The 15,182-nt window shown below is 42.8% G+C and overlaps 1 protein-coding gene across 5 annotated transcripts in view; it reads left to right on the top strand.

Moving 5' to 3' along the window:
- Nucleotides 1–13,251, top strand: part of CDCA7 (cell division cycle associated 7) — a 37,159-nt gene extending 23,908 nt beyond the window's left edge. Inside the window, exons 1-11 of one of the 5 annotated variants that reach the window (XM_027557404.1) lie at nucleotides 90–206; nucleotides 905–1,000; nucleotides 3,406–3,531; nucleotides 3,952–4,188; nucleotides 6,866–7,102; nucleotides 7,397–7,474; nucleotides 8,346–8,552; nucleotides 9,107–9,244; nucleotides 10,173–10,322; nucleotides 10,713–10,849; nucleotides 11,968–13,251. In XM_027557404.1, the coding sequence (XP_027413205.1) occupies nucleotides 186–206; nucleotides 905–1,000; nucleotides 3,406–3,531; nucleotides 3,952–4,188; nucleotides 6,866–7,102; nucleotides 7,397–7,474; nucleotides 8,346–8,552; nucleotides 9,107–9,244; nucleotides 10,173–10,322; nucleotides 10,713–10,849; nucleotides 11,968–11,998 (1,458 nt within the window). In that variant the 5' untranslated portion in view covers nucleotides 90–185 and the 3' untranslated portion in view covers nucleotides 11,999–13,251. Of the gene's footprint in view, nucleotides 1–74; nucleotides 207–904; nucleotides 1,001–3,405; nucleotides 3,532–3,951; nucleotides 4,189–6,865; nucleotides 7,103–7,396; nucleotides 7,475–8,345; nucleotides 8,553–9,106; nucleotides 9,245–10,172; nucleotides 10,323–10,712; nucleotides 10,850–11,967 lie in introns of those variants that run through there. The other 4 variants (XM_027557432.1, XM_027557414.1, XM_027557421.1 and 1 more) reach the window with 4 other exon arrangements.
- Nucleotides 13,252–15,182: the final 1,931 nt, after the last annotated feature.

The following is a 15,182-nucleotide window of genomic DNA, read 5'->3' as shown; positions in this document are numbered from 1 at the left end:
GGCCGTTACCAAAGCTGGCAGGACCTGCGCCGCAACGCGGGAAAGTCGGCCGCGCCCCGCCCCTCCGGCCCCAGCTCTGCACACCCCGCCCGCCGGCCCGCGCGGCTAGGGCTCTGGCTCCTGCGCTGTGGGACGGCGGCGCGCGCGGCTGCTCAGCTCTCCCCGCTCCAGCGCCGGCCGCCAGCATGGACGCTCGCCGCGCGCGGGTGAGGCTGGACGGGCTAAGGCGAGGGATGGGCGCGGTGGGTGCTGGGGGCGGGCTGACCCCCTCCAACTTCGCCGGCGGAGTGCCCCTATCAACGGGTGGCAGTCCTGGGCGGCACCCGTTTAGGCAAGCCCCAGATTTTGTGCACTTGGGGGTATTTTAGAGACTAGGGACTGTGTCCAGCGGGCGTGACACCCGGCGCGCGGGCGGTCAGAGAGTTGTGAGGTTTGCAGGATGCTTGGCAGCCTGGAGGAGCTCAAGGCCACGTGCGTCCGAGGCACACGTGTGCTGCGGGCAGCAGGGGCGGACCGGTCCCCCATTGTGTCTGCTGGTCCGAACTCTGCCCGCGGGGCGCGGAGGGGAGCGGGACGTGGAGTAGGGTGCTGCCCTGCAGCCTCCCGGACCTTTCCCATGCACAGCCTGGGGAGGATGAATGTCTAGTAACGCATTCTCCTGGGCGCACTTGGGACCCTTGCGCTAGCTTCCTGCTTATTTTCCTCTTGGCCGTGCTGGCAGGCGCATCTAACTGCTGAGAGTTGATGGGTTGGGAGTTTAAAGGTCTTGAAAACCGCTCTCTTTAGAACTTGGGTTGCGCACACTTGAGGGGGCACTTACGGTCACAGGAGGTGATTAGTGCAATGGTGGTCTTATCGGTTTGCCGACCATTTGCTCGTTTCCCATTCCCTTCCCCACCCCCAGCCTTTCTTGCAGCAACAGGACGGAGCCCTGAATGGAACATGGAACGTTACTGTTTACGCTAACGGAAACCGGAACGGAGGGTCTGCCCCAGGAGAGGTTAGAGGGTGGGGGGTTGGGTGAAGAGGAAGAAAATGACAAGCTTAAAATAAATAGCAGGGGTAAGGGGCCCACGTGAGGGGCTGGGGTACTCCGGGAGTGGGTTGGAGAGGGCGTGTTGGGGGCGTAGTTTCAGAGATACCTCTTCCCGAATGGACCTTGGCATTGGCTTTCAGGATGAAGAAAACCACATGTAGCAGGACCTGGAATCTGACATCCCTGGGTTCAAATTTGAGCCATCATGGGACTTGAATAATCTGTTTCACCACTCTACGCCTCAGTTTCCACCTTTGTTGCAAGGAATTGCTTAGTGCCTGGCACAAAAAAAAAAAAAAAATCTGTTGAATGGCATTTGTTATTACCTACCTGCCAGGAAAATCCATGACCATTTGTATTGCTTCTTTCTGTCTTATTCTCCAAGCATACATTTGCCTGTTAACTAACTTCGCATGCGCTGACTTGTTAACGCCCAGCAAGTATTTCCCTGAGAGCTTCCAATAGAATACTTCCCTTGAGGCGGTCTTGTGCCTCTGACTGCAGGCAGGTAGATTGATGATTGCTGGCGGGCGTGCCTGCTAAGTCGCTTCAGTCCTGTCCGTCTCTTTGCGACCCTATGGACTGTAGCCCACCAGGCTCCTCTGTCCATGGATTCTCCAGGCAAGAATACTGGAGTGGGTTGCCATGCCCTCCTCTAGGGGATCTTTTTGCCCCAGGGATTGAACCCCCACCCGCAGCTCCACCAGAAATGGTGATAATTCCTGCAGCAGTGTGAGGAGCACAGCTGTTTTAGGAGACTGCGGATTCCTTCCAGCCCTGTGATCTTGGGCAATCTTATTTCACATACCTGGTACCTTTAATTTGTTCATCTGGAAAATAGGGAGTTTCTGAGACCTCCGTTAATAGGTAGTACCTCTACCTATTATCACATTTTCATGATTTTTAAAAGGACAAGACTAAAACTTCCTAAGATGATTGAATGGAGTCTGTTGAGAAGCACTGACTGGGTGGTTGGGTTCCACCATCATGAAAATAATTTTATTTGCAAGAGAAATGTGTAACGTTAGGTGTAGAAAGATCAGAAAGATATTCCCCCTACACCTCACGTCTTGGCATTATTTTGTGGGACCCGTAGCAGAACTTGCCTTCTTAAACTTTTCAGTGTATGGAGTCACTAATGTTATTCCATGGCCATATTTCAGATATTAAAAATATAGGAAGTAATACAACAGTAATGAATATTCATTGGAAAGACTGATAGTGAAGTTCCAGTACTTTGGCCACCTGGTGCAGAGCCAACTCACTGGAAAAGACTGATTGTGGGAAAGATTCCAGGCTAGAGGAGGAGAAGGGCGCGGTAGAGGATGAGACAGATTACATCACTAACTCAATGGACATGATGAGTTTGAGCAAAACTCTGGGAGGTAGTGAAGAACAGGGAAGCCTGGAGTGCTGCGTTTGATGGGGTTGCAAAGAGTTGGACACGACTTAGCGACTGCACAACATTTAGGAAATCTCTTATGAAATATGAAGAAATGGTAGAAACTACTATCTTTTTTACATGAAGTAGATGTCAGTTGCATATTCTGATGATTGGTGCCAGGCAATTCATTGTTTATGAAGGAAAGAAGCATTTTCATATCCATAGGTCATATGTGTCTAATAAAAGGGCTTATAAAAACTCAAGACTTGTGTAGCAATGGGACTACAGAAAGAGCTGAGTGGCCAGCCTAATAGAGCCCTGAAGTGGAATTGGGCATTCTACCTGGGTTTGGAGGACTGTTTGACCTTTAACTTGGTTCTTGTACATTTGTTCACTGGGTTGATATATTTGATTTGTAAAGACTTGTGCAGAAATCACTGTTCCCCTCCTGATTGGCACAAGGCCTGTTTGAAAGCCTGCCCTCTTGAAGTCGAGGTGCTGCCCAGTGTTCGAGGTTTGAGAAATTAGCATCACAGTACAGAGCCCAAAGCTTACTTAGAAAGACCTCATTAGCTTGATTTTGGCTGAGGGAAAGAAATCACTCTACCATTTTGTATTTTTGAAGTACAGTCTAATTTCTTTCTTTCTTTTTTTTAAGGGCAGATTTTAGCAGTTTAGCATTTAATGCCTTGGGAGCTCAGTATAATGTTAAGAGTTTGGGAGTTTTTAAGGTGGGTTAAAGGGTAATTCCACAGGTATTTGAATAAATTGATACCAATGTTCCCTCAAAGGGATCTCTCTTTAGGATTTTACCTGATTTTGGAAAATTTTGTAGCAATTGCAAAGCCTCCTTTTTCTTTGTAGGGTATAAGAAATGGACATACCTCCTCTGCGCTGTTTGAACCTACTCAACTCAAAAATGATACCTTTCTTTAGATTCTGCAGCAAGCATCCCATTTAATAGTATGGCCATTTCCGTTTGCAGCAAAAGGATTGCAGAGCAAAGAAGAACTTCAAGAAATTCAGATATGTGAAGTTGATTTCCATGGAAACCCCGTCATCCTCTGATGACAGTTGTGACAGCTTTGCTTCTGATAATTTTGCAAACACAGTAAGTGCTGCCTGAGAATAAACAGAATGGAGTCTGCAGTGCTCAAAATGCCCCAAATGCTTTGTGCGTGATTAAAACTGCTTGCTTTTTGCCTACATTTCTATACAGCTGTTACGAAAATACAGTATGCACTGTAATTTCATTTCACTTTTTGCTGTGGTTCTAGGTAGTAATTGTTGGAGGTAGATTAGCTACTTATTCTATCCTTTTGAAATGTCGCCTAACCTAACATGCCTGATGATTTGCCATAACAACTCAGAAATCATTTGTAAACCTCTGAACCATTTTTCTTTGTAACAAAAGCTATTCTCTTGTAGTGCACTTGTAAATGTGATTTGCTCTCTGCACGGTTTACGGAAAATTGGTTCTTCAAAAAGAAAAAAAAAAATGCACAACCACATTTATTTATTTATTTTACAGAAACCTAAATTCAGGTCAGATATCAGTGAAGAACTGGCAAATGTTTTTTATGAGGACTCTGATAATGAATCTTTCTGCGGCTTTTCAGAAAGTGAGGTGCAAGATGTGTTAGACCATTGTGGATTTTTACAGAAACCAAGGCCAGATGTCACTAACGAACTGGCCAGTATTTTTCATGCCGACTCTGATGATGAATCGTTTTGCGGTTTCTCAGAGAGTGAGATACAGGATGGAATGGTGAGTTTGAGAATTTCACCAATATCAGGCAATAAGATACATTTAGAGGCATGACATACTTGCTTAAAAATCTTTTTTCCGTATGATTTTCATTTTAGTCATGCCAGAAGGTTTCGTTGATCTTTTAAGAAAAGTTTTAAGAGTATTTTCTTCATGTCTTAAAGCAGTTTTTTGCTAATGTAGTTCTAATAGTAAGGCTTGAGGATTTTTGTAGTCTCTGAAAATCTTAGAAACTTGTAAGAAACAATTGGCCAGCGTGCAGATTTCTGTGGCCACAGAAATCAAGCCCAATCAGAGGAAGCAGATATGTCCTCAAGATGAGCTCCAGTCACATTTAAGTGCCCAGCCCAGGGCCTGACATAGAGACTTCAGTAAAAGTTGATTCCCATAGTGGATCTATACCTGCATCTGGAAAGCCTGTGATAACTCGCATGCAGGAGCTTGAGTGCAGGTAATGACAATTAGGGCCCTGCTTGCTTCCGCTGTTGCTCTTTTGTTGGCTTTTCTTACGCCTGCTGTCTTACCTTTAACCTCTATTGTCCTGCTCAGGATGCTGCTGCCAGGGATGCGCCTCAGTCCCACTCTTATCTGAGCATGCTGTTTACTTCTGCACATGTTTTCCTCTTAGCAACACTTTCTCGATAAAGGAAATATGTTTCGGGTGCATGCTCTTCAGCTCATTGTGGTCTGACACGGGTCCACTGCCTGGGACCACAGTTGCACGGCGCTGACATAAGTGAGAACATTTGGCCAGGGAGTATTTTATCATGACCTAACTTCATGATAATGTAATATTTTCTCTTAAGAGGTGATGTTGATCTGAATCAGTGCGTATTGGAGTTATTGGCAGCACTGCTCTGTGAATCTGGGTATGACTCAAACATTGTCTACAGCCTGAATCATTTCTGGGCAGTGTTTCAGTTCTTTGTAGATGCTGTTTGTTGCGACTGAGAAAATGCCAATCGATTAAAAGGCTTAAGGATTTGTGAAAGTTTTTTTGTCATTTTATGTTCTCTCAGTCTGCACACTAAAAATAACATAAAGGTTATAAAAAGCAATGAGGTTGTTGAAATGTTAAAAAACGGGTCTTCCATTTTGGGATTTTATGGGTGGTATTTTTTACTTCTCTCTTTTTTGTTAGTTTGTTTTCAACAATCACCACAGTCAATTTCAGAATGTTTTCATCACCCCCAAAAGAAACCCTGTTCCCATCAGCAGTCACTTTGCATCCTTTCCCAGCACCCTCAGTTCCTGGCAACCACCAATCTATTTTCTCTCCTAGGTTTGCCTGTTCTAGGCATTTCATATAAATGGAACCAAACAATACGTGGTCTTTTGTGACTGGCTTCTTTCACTTAGCATGATGTTCTTGAGGTTCTTTCATGTGCCATTACTTTGTATCTTTTTATTGCTGAATAATACTCAGCTGTAAATATTCAGACCCTATCACCTTTTATGTATCCATTCATCAGTTGATGGATGTTTGAGTTATTGGCACCTTTTGGCTATTATGAATGATGCTGCTGTGAACGTTCATGTGCAATATTTGTGTGGATATGCACACCTGAGTACATACCTAAGAGTAGAATTGTTGAGTCATACAGTCTCTATGTTTAACCTTTTGAGGAACTGCCAGACTGTTCCAAAGTGGCTGCTCCGTTTTACACTTCTCCCAGTGTTTGCAGATTCTGGTTTTTCCACATCCTTGCCATACTTGTTTATTTGGCTCTGCTAGTAGGTGGGAAGTGATATCTCATGATTCTGATTTGCCCCGGTGGCCAACTTTAATACATTTTAAATGATGCAAACATTACTTTTGGAATCTGAAATTTAAAAAATTTTATGCTTACACAAAATGTATTAGAGAGTTGTTAATGTTTAGTTGCTAAGTTATGTCTGACTCTTGGGACCCCATGGCCTGTAGCCTGCCAGGCTCTTCTGTCCTTGAGATTTCAAAAGGGGTAGTCAGATTCAGAGAGACAGGAAGTAGAATGATGCTTGCCAGGAGTTCTGGGGGAGATGAATGGGGAGTAATTGTTTAATGAATATAGAGTTTTAAAAAATTTCTGGAGATGGATGGTGGTGATAGGTGCAAAACACGGAGTGTATTTAATGTCACTCAACTGTACACTTAAGAATGGTTGAAGAGTAACAACATTGTAAATTAACTATACTCCAATAAAAATTAAAACAAATGGTTAAAGGGGTAAATTTTATGTATATTTTGCTACAGTTTTTAAAAAAGTAGAGCATTGAGACATCTTTAATATAGTTTAATACTACCATAAGTATGGACATCATGAGAGAACATATATTTGTCTCTAGGGAAATTCTTTTAAAATACATAGAGATTCTATTTTTTAAAGAAGTGGAAAAAGAAGCTGGGATTTTTCACAGTTTAAAAAATGACTCAGAACCACTGTCCTAGAGGCTGTGACTGTGGCGTAGTACAGTGTGTCCCAGGAAAGCTCCTAGTTAATTGGCCCTCAGGTTGTTGCGTTTATTAGTAATTCCTGATTTTGTTACTCAGAGCCGTCAGTTAAACTTGACAATTAAAGTGTTCAATGCAAATGTATTTGCAAGTGTCTTTTGTTCCAAAGGCATTGTGTAGTCACACTCTTTCAGACTCTGTGACAGTCAGCAAGTCATTAACGTCTCACTTGTTCTCATTGACCAGAGGCTGCAGGCCAACCGGGAGGGCTGTCGGACCCGCAGTCAATGCACGCGGTCTGGACCTCTCCGCGTGGCCATGAAGTTTCCCCCTCGAAGCACCAGGGGAGCAGCCAACAAAAGGACAGTGCCTCCTGAACCCCCAGAGAATTCTGTGACCGATTCCAATTCTGACTCGGAAGATGAAAGTGGCATGAATTTCTTGGAGAAAAGGGCTTTAAATATAAAGCAAAACAAAGCAATGGTAGGTATCTGACTTTGAAGGTGTCAGAACTGATGACCCTTCCCAGCATTTCTCTAAGCCTCTTGTTGCTTATGTGTCCTAAGAACTATTTTCCACGTAGCTCTGAAAACGTCATCGCATATGATTTAACATGTATTTCTTTCCCTTTTCTAACTTTTCTTTCAATCTGTGAAAGTTTTGGGAAATGTACAGGAGAAACAAACTCTGAGTTGTGCTGTTGTGATTTCTAGAATTTGCTTGTTTACAGCAGTTACTGTAAACCAATAATTTCTGTTTAATTTCCTCCTTTTCTAGCTTGCAAAACTCATGTCAGAATTAGAAAGCTTCCCTGGCTCCTTCCCTGGAAGGCGTTCCCTGCCGGGCCCCAGTTCAGTAAGTACAAATATTTGTTTGTGGAATGGTGTTTGGGGTAGTCTGAGGTGTTGTGATAGTTTAAAGTCTGATTTTGTTATTTTGTGTGATCTTGTAGACAGAGGTGATAGAGGAAGTCTTCTAAAAGATCTCTGGGATCTCTTCCTTGCACCCCAGGCCAGGTGTGGGCCCTCTACCCCATGCCAAGCACCTGCAGGGCTCAAATCACCCCCTTTTTTTTTTGGCCACACTGCGTATCATGTGAGATCCTAGTTCTCCCACGAGGGATTGAACCCACACTTCCTGCAGTGGAAACATGGAGTCTTAAGCACTGAATTGTCAGAGTAGTTCCTCAAATGCCTTTTGATTGGTTATTTCTCTCCCTCCCACCCAAATAAACTAAGCCCCTCAGAGATAGGGAAGAAAAATTGCAAGTTGTTTTTTCTGTAACTCCAGCCCTTGGAACATTTCTACCTGGCACGGTAATCTATCTTTTTAAAATCTGAGAATGAGAAAAAAAGAAAAAACAATTTCTTAACCAAGTCATGGCCTAATATATATGATTGTATTCTGAGGAGCTAAGCTTGTGCTACTTAAGAGATATTGTAGAAAAGGTTTTTTTTTTTTTTTTAAGAAAACAAGATTTTTTTCTTACATCTTTATCAAGTCAAGAATAAATAGGTCATCCCTGAGTTTGAGAGAAACTGGGCTTGGTGTTACAGAAGCTGAATTTCAATGGCTGTATTATTTCTGGGCTCATTTCCCATGCATTACAGAAAGGACGAAGGAAAATGGCAAGTGGAGCATTCCTTTTACTTATGGGAAAACCTGCCTCAGAAGAAGCTGCCACTTGTCATTTTGGAGTAAGTGGGTCCATCCTCTGTGTTTTCAGCGTCCAAAGACCCCCAGGAGGCGCACATTTCCAGGTGTTGCCTGCAGGAGAAACCCTGAGCGGAGAGCTCGTCCACTCACAAGGTCTAGATCCCGGGTCCTTGGGTCACTCAGCGCCCTGCCCACAGAGGAGGAGGAGGAGGAGGAGGAAGAGGAAGACAAGTACATGTTGGTGAGGAAGAGGAAGTCCATGGTCGGCTACATGAATGTGAGTTCTCTGCTTCTGTGTCTGCTCCTCTGTTTGCCATCTTCTGTGGGTCCAGGGATCATGGACACAGGATGGGAGCACATACAATTTCAACACCAACGATCCATGTATATTTTTAACTTAAAAAATTAATTAATTTGACTGTGGCAGGCAAACTCTGAGGTGCAGCATGTGGGATCTAGTTCCCTGACCAGGGACTGAACCTGGGCCCCCTGCATTGGGAATGTGGAGTCCCAGCCACTGGACCACAGGGAAGTCCCCAAGGATCTGTATTAAATGGCCTTCTCAAACCGTCCACAATGGTTAAGGTCACATCACCTTGTTTTGATGGCTGTTGGTAGCAGGCAAGAGAATTAAAAAGTTTTCTTGGGCTTTTCTTAATTATTTTTCAGTGATGTTGTTCTGTGATCCTTAGTAAATCCCCTTTCTCCATAAGTTCCAAGACTGATTTCCAGGTTGAGTTCTCTGTGAAGGAGTGACAGAGCGAGGATCTAAGAGGCAGAGCTGGGAAAGCGAGCCAGGAAGGACGCTGTTCCTTGATTCTCGTTATGCAGGAAGATGACATGCCCCGAAGTCGTCGCCCCGGACCCATGACCCTTCCCCATGTTGTTCGCCCGGTGGACGAAATCACGGAGGAAGAGTTGGAGAACATCTGCAACAACTCCCGAGAGAAGATCTATAACCGTTCATTGGTCAGAGCCTCTAAATAATGTCTGTAGATGTCCCCGTCTGTGAGAGACATTTTAGTGCATGGGATGTGTGCCTGGGTATTTTTCTCATGTAAGATAAGAGAATTTTGTAGCATCCTTGGGATTTAGCCTGGTTAGTTGCAGTAGTAGTAGTTGCTTAGGTAAATCTTCAGTAGCATTAAGTCTTTTCTCAATTTAGAAATTCATTTCATTCAACATAAGTAGCTGTTAATGTGTGCCTACATAGATAGGTGCTGAGAATATGCTGCTGCTGCTAAGTCGCTTCAGTCATGTCTGACTCTGTGCGACCCCCATAGACGGCAGCCCACCAGGCTCCTCTGTCCCTGGGATCCCCCAGGCAAGAATACTGGAGGTTGTCATTTCCTTCTCCAGTGCATGAAAGTGAAAAGTGAAAGTGAAGTTGTTCAGTCGTGTCGGACTCCTAGCGACCCCATGGACTGCAGCCTACCATGGGATTCACCAGGCAAGAGTACTGGAGTGGGGTGCCGTTGCCTTCTCTGCCGAGGATATGGTGGTGTGCTAAAGACAAACAAGATTTGGGCAAGCTTTCTTTTGCATATCTTTTCTTGAGATAGTTTTGATAGCATTAACTGTTGCATCTGCCAGTTGAATGGAATCACCATGCTCAATACTCTTCATGGCCTGGCGTATATGTGTGTATATAGATGTGAGGTAGGATTCAAAGAGAAAAGATCAGACTACCCACAAAAAAGGACATTCTTTTTTTTTTATTTTAATATTTTTTGTAGTCAAATTTATCTTTCTTTTTTTTCTTGGTTGTGTGGCTTGTCCTCAGCAGTAAAAGCACAGAGTCCTAACCATCAGGCTGCCCGGGGATTCACAGAGAATGACATTCTTTTAAGATTTTCTCTACAAAGAGTAGTGTTTCTGTTTTTCTTCTTATTTGCAGGGGTCAACTTGTCATCAGTGCCGCCAGAAAACTATCGATACCAAGACAAACTGCAGAAACCCAGAGTGCTGGGGTGTTCGAGGCCAATTCTGTGGTCCCTGCCTTCGAAACCGTTATGGTGAAGAAGTCAAGGATGCTCTGCTTGACCCAGTAAGTGCCTTGAAGAGGTCGTCCTGTAGGCTCCAAGGTCAGCTGTGAGCTGATAGAGGCAGAAAGAGATTGAGCTCTTGGTGTTGAAAGGCAGATGAATTCATAGTGTAGGTACTGGATAATTATGAGCGCTTGTGGAGTGCTCGGGACCTGGCCATTCAGGGGAAGTCTGTTCTGTAGTCCCCATACTAGTAATGGTTGTGTGACTTTTTCTGTGGGATTTCCCAAGGGAATGTGATCCATTAACCACATTATGTTTTTGTTTTTTTAATAGTAATAAAAAAGATCTGAATGCAATTGATGACACCCACCTTAGAGGTTAAACAGGAGTAGATAAGTAAGGGGTGGTAAGGTTTGACTTAATGGTGCCTTTTCACGCTTCTCCTTCAGAACTGGCACTGCCCACCGTGTCGCGGGATCTGCAACTGCAGCTTCTGTCGGCAGCGAGATGGGCGATGTGCGACTGGGGTGCTCGTGTACTTAGCCAAGTACCATGGCTTTGGGAACGTGCATGCTTACTTGAAAAGGTAGGGCTGGTTTTTCTCTCTTCTGCACCCCAATCTTAATTTTTTTTTCCTTACATTTTTTTTTTCAAGTTATCTGAGAAACTTATTTTAAGCACTTTTCGTATTTTTTTTCCTCAAACTTTGAACTGTATTTTGTATTGGGGTATAGCTGATTAACAATGTTGTGGTTGTGTTAGGTGAACAGTGAAGGGACTAAGCTGTACATATACGTGTGTCCATTCTCTCCCAAACACCCTGCCCCTGTTCATTTTTGTTACCTTCCTAAAGAGAAGGTGGCAGTCAGGATAGCAATCGCATGGAAAGCAGGAGAGGCATGTGGGGTGTCAGGGAGCAGTGCAAACCTTCCTCTGGGTGGTGGTGACCCTGTGGGCCCTCGTGTAAAATTTAAGCTGTGCACTTAAGATGCATGTTACAATTCAACAGAAACATTTTTAAAGGAGTGAATTAGGCTCTCAGAAGATTATTATTTGTAACTTTTTAAAAATAGAAGTATGGTTAATTTACAATGTTGTATTAGTTTCAGGTATCCAGCAAAGTGATTCAGTTACATGTTAATATATTCTTTTTTGTATTTTTTCTATTACAGTTTGTTACAAACCATTGACTATAGTTTCCTGTGCTATACAGTGGACCTTGTTGGTTATTTATTTTATATATAGTAGTTTGTAACTGCTAATCCCAAACTTCTGATTTATCCTCCCCCCAACTCCCTTCCCCTCTAGTAACCATGTTTGTTTTCTAGATCTGTGAGTCTGTTTCTTTTTTGTAAATAAGTTTTTATTTGTGTCATATTTTTGATTCCACATATAAGTGATATCATATACTCGTCTTTGTCTAATTTAGTATGGTAATCTCTAGGTCTGTCCAACTGGTCCATCCAAATCGCATTATTTCATTCATTCTTTCTTATGACTGAGTAGTATTTCACTGTATATATGCACCACATCTGCTTTATCCATTCATCTGTCAATGGACACTTAGGTTGTTTCTATGTCTTGGCTGTTGTAAATAGTGCTTCTATGAGCATTGGGGTGCGTGTGTCTTTTGGAATTAGAGTTTTCATAAGAGAATTCTTAGGCCAAAAACCATATCCTGACGTGTTCCCTCTTCTCTTTCAGTCTAAAACAGGAGTTTGAAATGCAAGGATAATAATTGGAAGATCCACTACCTGCCTTCCACTTCGCAAATCTTCCTTGTTAAAGTCTTCAGTTTTGTCATGTGATTGAAACCCGGGTTAAGAATTCTGAGGCTCAGTCTGTCTTAGAGGCAAATCAAGTTGTTCCCATTAAATGTGCACGTGTGTCTGGGCATCACAGAAGTGTAGTGCCAGCTGTACTCTGCCCTCCTGCAGTTTCTCCTTTGCTTTTCTGCCCACCCCTTGCCCCATGCCGTCCTCTTATTTCCAGTGATTCTCCTCCATCATTTAGTTTGGGAATCTTTTTTGAACGAAGTTTTATGAAAGCATGTTGGATTTAATTGGCGTTGAAAATAGCCCTGGAATCCACGCATAAAACCAAGCACTTAGAAACACAGTAGTAGTATTAACTACCTCTATCCAGTTTCAGAGACTATCCCTGTAACTTGCTCACATGTAAACACTGGGTCTGATATAGTGTTTGTCAACCTTTTTAGCAGAATCATGGCACAAAAGTTGTAAGACCGTGTGGAAAAATTAGGTGATTGTTGGCAAGTAGAGCATATGACTGTGGAGGCTTCTGAGGATAATATTTCATGTATTTTGCTTGTATTTCCTCTGCCATGTGCATCTGGCCCACACAGTCACAATATGAAGGTTCGAGGACAGTACTAAGCTTGAAATCATTGTAGAAAAGCCATCCTAGGAAATTGAGATGGGGAGGCTTCAGGAGTAGGCCAATCTTTGAATTCATGGAATAAAACCTCAGGATAATTGAGTTTGCCAAGTTTATGTCAGTTCATAACATCAGGTGTTTCAAATAAATTCTTGGTTATTTTGCATGGAAAATTGATACATAAACTCAGCTACAATCCTTTGCAGTTTTTGCTTTCTTGAAATTATAAGCCAGGCATAGAGGATTCATGTTCAGGTTTGAAGCACTTTTATAACTGAGAAGTGCCTTTTTTGGAGAAGGGTGACTGTCACCAGTTTGTGAACTTACCATCTCTGCCAGTTTAGTTTCTGGGCAGAGTCGTGTGTTGTCTCTCCCTGGCCCTGTTTCGGCATGAATCAAACCTTTCGTAGAGGTAGACTCAGAGTGTGTGTGTGTGCATTTTGCTTTGCATCTGCAGCCTGTAGCTCTGCCGGTTCGGTTCAGTGTTTGGTGCATAATTGGACCTTGAATCAATACATGTAAATAGAGCTTTTGATCTGTTACGCTTTTATACAAAGTTTTTTTATTTTAATAATAAAACATTTTGTTTTAGCTTGTCTACTTTTTTAAAATCTTTGATACTCAATCTTACTGCACCGAGTCCTAATGTTTCTTTCCTATTTAAACAAAAGACCATTTCTGCCTTTTCAAGACCCACCTCCCCCCTTTTGGCTTAAGTTTCTGATGACAAAGGGCTAGCTCTTTTGAACGGGACCTGATTTGGTGATGTGATTAATAGCTGTGAATCAGATATGATTAATAGCTGTGAATCAGAATCAGCTAAGATAGCTACATCGACGGATAGAAAGTAGGGACCCGTGAAGTTTTACAATGATGTTTTCTTTCCCTTGGCCCTTTGCCAACACAAGAACCAACAGCAATTTCACAATACCTGGATATTTATTTTAGACTCCCTGTACCTTGAGGCCTGTTCTAGGACTGAGAGAATCAAAAGACAGAAAAAGTATGGTTCAAAAGTTCTCATATCCCATTCTTTTATTTTTTAATTTAAAAATTAAAAAAAATTTGGGGGGCCATGCCGAGCAGCATATGGGATCTTAGTTCCCCGACCAGAGGGCAAACCCAGGTCCCCTGCATTGGAAGTGTGAAAGAAGTCTTAACCACTGGACTGCCAGGGAAGTCCTAGTACCTCATTCTTCACATTAGGGTTGGCATAGTACAGCCTCTTAGTTACAAAGACAAAGAAAGGTAGGAAATTGAGAATTTTGGAGAGTGTGGGGCTAGTCTGTAGACCTATATTGTAGCACACAGTTCTGGGTGAACTTGGGTGTGTCGCTCAAGGGTGAGGAGAGAAGAGGCAAGCTACTTTGTTAGATGCCAAAATGGGGAGGCGGCCTGAAGGATTGCAGATGGGCATAGCTAGCCACATAGGAAACTTTTTAAAACATAATTCTGTGCCTTGAAAGTTTGTTGGAAGTGCTTATTATCAGATGAAAGTACCTGCTGGTAACCCAGGATTGCAGCAGTGCTCAATCCAACATTATAAATATTTGACAAAGAAGGGATACTAGAGTTAGTTCAGCACCTCCTAAGTACCAGACACAGTGCTCAGTACAGGATGTATGTTAGGCATTTTGGAGATGAGACTCAGCAAGGTTAAGTAACTTAAGAAAACTGAAGAGCCATGCCTGCTCTTGTAGCCTGAGAAGATTGTAGATAATCGAGCCAAACACTGTTCTGAGGGCTTCTGATAGACTGGGTTACATATGTGATAGATAAGGCTACATATGTTGATCTTAACAGGTAATACCAGCCACCCATAGTTACACGTTTATTTCATTTTCTCTGGTAAGAATGAAGTCATTGGGAGCAAGAACACTGATCCAAATACTCATGTAGTCTGGGTTCAGCAAGTGGTTACTAAGGGAGTTCCCTCGTGGTTAAGATTCTGGGTTTTTACTGCCATGGCCTAGGTACAATTCCTGGTCGGGGAACTGAGATCCCACAAGCCACACAGCCAAGAAAAAAGAAAAGCTTACTGAATATTTATCAAATGAGTTGAGGTTCCTGGATGGGAAAGTTCCTGAGATTTGAGCAGAAAGAACTAAAGTCATGGTGGAGGAGAAATAATGGATAGGTCCTAACATTTGTTAATCCCAGCATTAACCCCTATGAGGTGTAACCTTTCTTTGTGATACAATGCTTAGCTTTTTATGAAGCTGTAATGGTCAATTCATTAAAAATCATGTATTTCTAATAATGTGTTTTTCTGTGGGAAAATACAATTTAGTTCATTGTACTAACTTGAAAGAATACTGCTATTCAACTAAATAAAGAATTTGTATTGAGCTGTTAATGAGCTACAAAAAGATAATTTTACATATAGTAGCTCTAAATGGTATCCGTTTGGGGAAATTTTGGGGTGGCAAAAATTGAGTTCATGGACATTAAAAGCTTACTGTAAGAGAGAAGATACTGGCTTCAGCAGTGGTCCATCCTGTTTCATCTTACTCCCTCCAGTC

The sequence above is a fragment of the Bos indicus x Bos taurus genome, chromosome 2 (assembly GCF_003369695.1).
Source record: "Bos indicus x Bos taurus breed Angus x Brahman F1 hybrid chromosome 2, Bos_hybrid_MaternalHap_v2.0, whole genome shotgun sequence".
NCBI classification, from domain to species: Eukaryota; Metazoa; Chordata; class Mammalia; order Artiodactyla; family Bovidae; genus Bos; species Bos indicus x Bos taurus.
The sequence above is the reverse complement of the archived record's forward strand: the minus strand, read 5'-3'. Positions and strand labels throughout refer to the sequence as shown.